Genomic DNA, 7,027 nt, shown 5'->3' on the forward strand with positions numbered 1-7,027 from the left:
CAAAATTATGTAATAAAAAAAACATCAAAATGGTAGGGTATAGTATCAATTATTTACTTATTTATAAGTCTCATAATCTATATATAAACAACATATTGCAATACAATTAAACATATTTAAACCTCATTATTTATTTTCAATTATATATTCCATCTCATTTATATCAGGTTAGTTAAAATATTAAATATCATTTAATTGATTTAATAATTATTTTATTAGAGTAATTGGATTTTTTATTAAAAGATGTTGGTGTTTAACTTGTAGTAATGAAATATTAATAATCATATTCATAATCACATCATAGAAATCAAAAATTGCCTTCAACTTGCAAAAGATTTAAAAAGTCATCTGCATTAATTCGTATAGGCTCCACCACTATTAACAGACCATTGAAAATCGGCATAATAATGTGAATCTGTGTTGGCTATGCATAGAATCATATATCTGTATTAATTCCTATAGGCTGGAATAATGATGGATAACTTGTAATAAGAACATTCACGATCACGATCACGCTTTCCTTTTCCTTGCAAAGCAGATTGGCATGCACTGTAGCAATCACAATGATTCAATACTTTTATCAGAAACGACATAAAACATCTGTAACATAAAACTAACAGTTGTGCCATTTTATTTTTTTTTGCCATTTATGAGCATATTAGTGTGACTGTATTATTCAAAATTATATATTACTGGATCCAAACTCAGTTCACAAAACTTGAGTAAAATTTATGAAGATTTTTTGACCAACCAATAGCATATGAACATTTGGTATTACCATTAATTAAAATTAAAAAAAATAAATGAAAGAAACTAAACCAACACGTGAATTTTTTTCCATCATTTCAATCACCTCTCAAATTGTTTAACCATGGAAAAGAAAAACTCATGCCCTTTTTATGACCAAACTCCATGAAAACAAACTAACAGTTTCCATCCAAACACAATTGAAACATACCAAAAACAAATTCCCTCAAACTCAAACCCCAATCTGAATCTCATCCCAGAATTTATGGACAACAAACCATACGCACAAATCGATTCAAGAAAACAAACCCTAAGATCCTAAAATCGCTCGGAATAAACATCAAGAAACAACAATTAAAAGGAAAAAACGTTTTACAACATCAACATCATTGAAAATGGAGCAAAAAAAGGTTACCTACGAAGATGATAATTTCTCTGGTAACAAAATCGAAGCTTGACGGATACTATATTTTGATTCCTTATTTACTTTTGTTCATTGATTCTCTCTTCTACTGCTGGAAAACTCTTCTTATAGTTATGTTGTGTTGTTGCTTATTGAGGATTTTTATGTGGTTGGTGAGTTTTGGAAAAGGATATCAAATACCATGATTGATGAAAAACAAAAAAGTGTAAGATGAAGGAAGAAGCATACCGTATTGAGATAATTTTTTCAAACAAAAAAAAAAGAAGAGTGGAAGATGAAGTGAAGATGAAAGATTTGTCTTTCAATGATGAAGGAAAAAGCAAGGAGGACGAAAGAAGTGCAAGGGTTTCAATTTTTCTACGTTTAAAAAGTTGATGGGAAAAAATGGGTTTCCAAGAGGCAGTGAAGCGAATCTAAAGGTGGAAGCCGTTTATTTTAGGGTTTGACGGCCAAGGAGAGAGGATGGAGATAAAATGGAAGAGAGAAGGAAAATATTGTTATTGTCGTGTGAATCTCAATAGCTTATTTGATATTGTTTGGAATATATAGAGGGAGAATAATGATACCCAAAAATTTAGTTTATTTGATATTCCAATGAAATAATTAATTTGGCTGCTGCAATATTCGAATAAAAAAATTAAATTAATTAGATGGGTGGCATAGAACGTAGTGCATATTTTCCATATTCCAATAAAAAAGATTTGCATTAAATTAGTTGTTGGAATGTAATGATTATTAGTTGTGCACGTTTTTACATATTCCAATAATTAACTTTTGCATTAAGTAAAGTGTTGGAATGTAATGATGATTAAATGTAAAATTACGCTCAGGGGTATGCAAAACCATGTTTTATTGTTTGTCATTAGGGTAATTAAGGCAATTTGGTAGTAATTCATTTTTATATATTAAAATAGATTATTTTTCCATTTTATTGATTTTGCGCGTATTTTTAATTAATTATTTCCGTTTATCACCATCCTTTTAAGCAATTAATTAATTAAAAGCAATAACAAAAAATAAAAAGTTTCCGTTTGCAAATAGTGACACAACAAAATACAGATTTCAGATTCTGAATTCAATACTCACACAGACTCGTTCTCTTCTCTTCTTCTCTCTCTTCCTCAATCTTCGTTCATTGCTTTTTCTTTTTCCGTTTCTTCCATTCTCAACATCAAATTCACTAACCCATTCACATAAATTCCAGATTTTTGAATGTGTTTCAGATTCTTCCATCTTCCATAACCCTTGTGACAAAAGCTGAAAATTTTGCACTTTTGTGTTTGGAGTCAATTTCCAAACACACCCAGAAGAGAAATATAAAGTGGGTCTTCTTTATTCTTCTCAAAGTTTCTTTCTTTTTGTTCTCTCATACGTAACTGAATAGGATCTGAGCGTTTTTGTATAGTAGTAATGATAGGGGTTAGAAACATTGTGGTGGTGTTGCTTTGTATTACTGTTGTTGCTCCTATTGTTCTTTACACTGATCGTCTTGGTTCCTCTGAATCTCCACCGTCCAGTGAGTTTCCCTTTCTTGTCTTTATTGATAATTTTTCTTTCTTGTTTATTTTGTTTATTTGATTTGATGTTGAATTTGGGTTATTTTGTTGTTTTAATGTGTTTTTGCAGCCAAACAAGATTTAATTGAAGATGTTAGTGCTTTTGTAAGTGATTATTAGTGAAATTAATTGATTCTTTGGTTCTTTCTTTTGTTTTGTGTGAGTAAGAATGAGTGATAGTTAGAGAGATCTTTGAGTTTTGATTTTTGTTCTTTTGTGTTTTGTGTCAGCCTTTCAGTGCTGCTGATTCTAGTCACTTGAATCTGCTTCCTCAGGTAATGTTCTTTTATTTTTGTATTCCCATTTTTTATATTTTGTATATAATTTTCAATTCTGTGTGTTGAATCTGTGATGGTTTTCTATTTATTGCTGAAATATCTTGTTTTCTGAATAGGAAACTTCGACTGTTCTTAAGGAACCTATTGGAGTTGTGTATACAGATGATGATTCAGTTAATAGTAGGAATTTGCCTCAAGGTATTTTGTTCGGTTAGATGTTAGGGTTATGTTTCTTGAATTTTTGTTAACTTGTGACATCAATGTTGTGTTTACTTAGCCTTGCAATTGGCAGAATCGAGGGAGCATGTATCTGCTAGGGTGTTGTCGACGACAACAGAAGAAGATCAAACTGAAAAGGATAGCAACATCAAACTTGTTACAGATGAAACTAAGCAAGGAAGTCAAGGCGGTGATGGGAGTTTGGAGAAAGGTGATACAATTGGTGAACATGTGAGTGGGGAAGATGCTATTGATGTTGATGACCATGATGGGAAGTTGACTCATGATTCTACCGAAGAGCCTCTTGTTAAGGTAACTGATATATTTTCCTCTTGGTTTATATGTATGTTTGTTCACTTTGTGTCAATTACTTGAGATCACTATAATTGGTTAATCTCTTTTCAGGCTACCATATTGGAGCAACAACAAGCAACCGAGACTTCTGGCGGAAACAAGAAAAGACCTGAGACGTATAAACAGAATGACCAATTGCCATCAGATGCTCGAGTACAACAACTAAAAGATCAGCTCATCCAAGCGAAGGTCTTCCTTTCTCTTCCAGTGGTTAAAAGCAACCCTCATCTCACTCGGGAGCTTCGTTTAAGGGTTAAAGAAGTAACACGAGTTGTTGGGGAAGCAACCAAAGATTCTGATTTACCTAGGAAGTATGTTACCTCTTTCAAATTGACCCATTATTATGATTCATATAAACGTGATGAATAGCTATAGCTAAAATTTCCCACTGTTTTGCAACTAATTAATGGCAGTGCAAAGGAGAAAATGAAGGCAATGGAGCAAACATTGTTAAAAGGAAAACAAATTCAAGACGACTGTGCGGCTTCTGTGAAGAAGCTTCGGGCTATGATCCATTCAACAGAAGAGCAGCTACATGTGCTCAAGAAGCAGACTTTGTTCTTAACACAATTGACAGCAAAAACACTTCCCAAAGGTCTTCATTGTCTTCCGTTGCGTCTTACAACTGATTATTATAAGTTGAATGCTTCTCAGCAACAGTTCGCTAATCAAGAGAAGTTAGAAGACCCAAATCTGTACCATTATGCAATATTTTCGGACAACATATTGGCAACAGCTGTTGTTGTGAACTCAACTGTTGTCAATGCTAAGGTAAACTGTTTCTAATTTGACAAATTTCTTCAAAAATCAACAAACCATTGGTGCTTTTATTCCCTAATGAATGGCAGCACTTGCTCATACTAATATTGGTCCAATGAATTTTCAGGATGCGACGAAACATGTTTTCCATATTGTTACCGATAGGCTCAATTACGCGGCAATGAGGATGTGGTTTTTGGGGAATCCACCTGGCAAGGCAACCATTCAGGTTCAGAATATTGAAGACTTCAAATGGTTGAATGCAAGTTACAGCCCTGTTCTTAAGCAGTTGGCTTCCCCAGCTATGATAGATTATTACTTCAAGGCTCATCGAGCAACTTCTGATTCAAACCTAAAGTTTCGGAATCCAAAGTATTTATCTATCTTGAACCATCTACGTTTCTACCTGCCTGAGGTCTTTCCAAAGCTCAACAAAGTGCTGTTCTTGGACGATGATATAGTTGTGCAGAAGGATCTGACCGGTCTTTGGTCAGTTGACCTGAAAGGCAATGTAAACGGAGCTGTAGAAACTTGTGGCGAAAGTTTCCACCGATTTGATCGCTATCTTAACTTCTCTAATCCTCTTATTGCAAAGCATTTCGACCCACATGCTTGTGGGTGGGCGTACGGAATGAATGTATTTGATTTAGTCCAGTGGAAGAGGCAAAAGATCACAGAAATCTACCACAACTGGCAGAATCTGGTAAGTAATGCACTCATTTTTTTGCAAGTATTCTATATGATACGAAGCGGATGCAAACATGACACTGACATGTCGACACTAGTAATACACATGTTAGGCCCTAGATATGCATTCCTTGGATTTTGAGATATCTTGTTTATTTCTTGGTTGAATTATGAACTGATTTCTTTTGTATTCAAACTGAAATCCAGAATCATGATAGACAACTATGGAAGTTAGGAACACTGCCACCAGGTCTCATAACATTCTGGAAACGTACTTTCCCATTAAACCGATCGTGGCACGTGCTGGGTCTTGGCTACAATCACAATGTCAACCAAAAAGAAATCGAGCGGGCTGCTGTGATGCACTACAACGGGAACATGAAGCCATGGTTGGAGATAAGTATTCCCAAGTTTCGAAGTTATTGGACAAAGTATGTCAACTATGGCCACGTCTATTTGCGAGAATGCAACATCAATCCATAGGTTAGAGATCAGTCATTTTGATATCATTCAAGTTTTGTGATGTCAAATCCATAATGTGTAGGGCTTATGTTTTTTAAAGCTTCAACATCCATTTTTTTGTATACGTTTATTTTCATGTTTTATATTGGTATTTTTTGAATTGGCACATAGAAGATTAAAAGCCAATGAAGTGCAGAAGATGCTAACTGTACTTGTAAATGAAACATGAAATGAAGAGGCTATTTTTTAAGTTTTAGATTGTCTCAAGACACCTATTTTGTCTTGTAGTTTCTTGTCCCTTTGTTGTTTTGTATATGCAACTTTAGCAGATAAAGTTATGTTGGTTTGTTGGTTGTAGTTATTGAGTTTATGATGTTTGAAGTTTGTTGGAAACAGTTGGCTACACCGACAATGGAATTTGTAAGTTGTAATTAGAGGAGGGTGTGGTAGGAAATGGTTAAATAATGCTGGTACTAGAAAATGTATGGATAGAGAAAAAGTAGAAGTATGGTAGGTTGTAGTAGACGAGGCATCATGTGCACAACATAATTTGGTAGGACAGATAAGCACAGAAAAATATAATAAATGGTAGGTAGGTACAAAGAAGCAATGCTTTTGTGAATTGTCATCATGTGATGGTGGAACCCATTTTGATCATGTGTACTAGTATATCTTTCTAATTCTCTTGAGCTGTCAAATTGTGCTAGACTGTGCTCTTGCAAGTTAAAGACAAATTTGGGATAGGTTAGTCTTATTTTGGGCTGAAAACTCTTTAAATCAAAGTTCTGTAACTGATTAATTCAAAATTTGTTATCCGGCCTTATAACTGATTAATTCAAGGGGATTAATCTCATCGTCCACTAGCGAAAGTTTCATTTTAAGTTAGAGCAAAGTTCTGTATGGTGGACTGATCAAACACTGATTGTTAGCATCTAGTGAATTTCGAATATGAGATTTTGAGATGAACACATTCTCAGTACTCAAATATTCACCAATGAAATGTGCAAATCTGTCAAAAAATACATTGGAATGCAACATCAATTCCCTTAACCGTATGATTAAAGAGTGGAATGAAAAAACTCTCATTCAAGAGAGTTACTCTTTATGTTGTAAATCAGAGTCTTTTGAGTTTAGCACTCCATTTGGGGAAAACCTTTTCTTTTTTTTTGTGTTGAACGAAAATTAAACTCAAGTGTTTTTGCTTTTCTGGGATGATAAATTTGGAAAAGAGTGGTTTTCAAGAATCATGGAGGTCAAGTAAAGAAACTCTTAATTCAATCCAACCTATTACTTGAATCAATGGAGGGTTAATAGTTAAAAAAAAAAAAACACCAACAATTCACTTCAGTACAAAATTGTTAAAATTCCATGTTGCTTTTACATGTTTCAAACTTTTTTTGCAATTTTTTTTCTTAGTTTATTCCAAAACAACAACAAAATGTGTGTAGTTTATTTCCAAACAACAAAATGTGTTGCAAAAAATATACACATTTGGAAATAAATGTTGGAAGGATTCAAGTGAAGTATCAAAAAGCTAGGGC

The 7,027-nt window shown here is 33.7% G+C and overlaps 1 protein-coding gene across 2 annotated transcripts; it reads left to right on the plus strand.

Moving 5' to 3' along the window:
* The first annotated feature begins 2,209 nt into the window (after nt 1–2,209).
* LOC131634844 (probable galacturonosyltransferase 4) lies at nt 2,210–5,742 on the plus strand. 2 transcript variants are annotated; one of them, XM_058905466.1, is made up of 9 exons: nt 2,210–2,687; nt 2,798–2,832; nt 2,958–3,002; nt 3,122–3,203; nt 3,283–3,536; nt 3,630–3,889; nt 3,992–4,349; nt 4,465–5,040; nt 5,232–5,742. In XM_058905466.1, the coding sequence occupies exons 1-9, from the start codon at nt 2,582–2,584 to the stop codon at nt 5,505–5,507; spliced, it is 1,992 nt and encodes a 663-aa protein (XP_058761449.1). In that variant the 5' UTR covers nt 2,210–2,581; the 3' UTR covers nt 5,508–5,742. The 2 variants fall into 2 exon arrangements, with proteins under 2 accessions (XP_058761449.1, XP_058761450.1); XM_058905467.1 differs by having other exon boundaries at nt 3,298–3,536.
* Nucleotides 5,743–7,027: the final 1,285 nt, after the last annotated feature.

Source organism: Vicia villosa, unplaced genomic scaffold, assembly GCF_029867415.1.
Source record: "Vicia villosa cultivar HV-30 ecotype Madison, WI unplaced genomic scaffold, Vvil1.0 ctg.001367F_1_1, whole genome shotgun sequence".
NCBI lineage: Eukaryota > Viridiplantae > Streptophyta > Magnoliopsida > Fabales > Fabaceae > Vicia > Vicia villosa.

Bases quoted from the DNA above. Each gene is read 5' to 3' on its own strand.
- LOC131634844 (XM_058905466.1), top strand. From the start codon at position 2,582: ATGATAGGGGTTAGAAACATTGTGGTGGTGTTGCTTTGTATTACTGTT. The intron at 3,003-3,121 runs GTAATGTTCTTT...TTTTCTGAATAG, and splicing joins ACTTGAATCTGCTTCCTCAG to GAAACTTCGACTGTTCTTAA. The intron at 3,204-3,282 runs GTATTTTGTTCG...GTGTTTACTTAG, and splicing joins TAGTAGGAATTTGCCTCAAG to CCTTGCAATTGGCAGAATCG.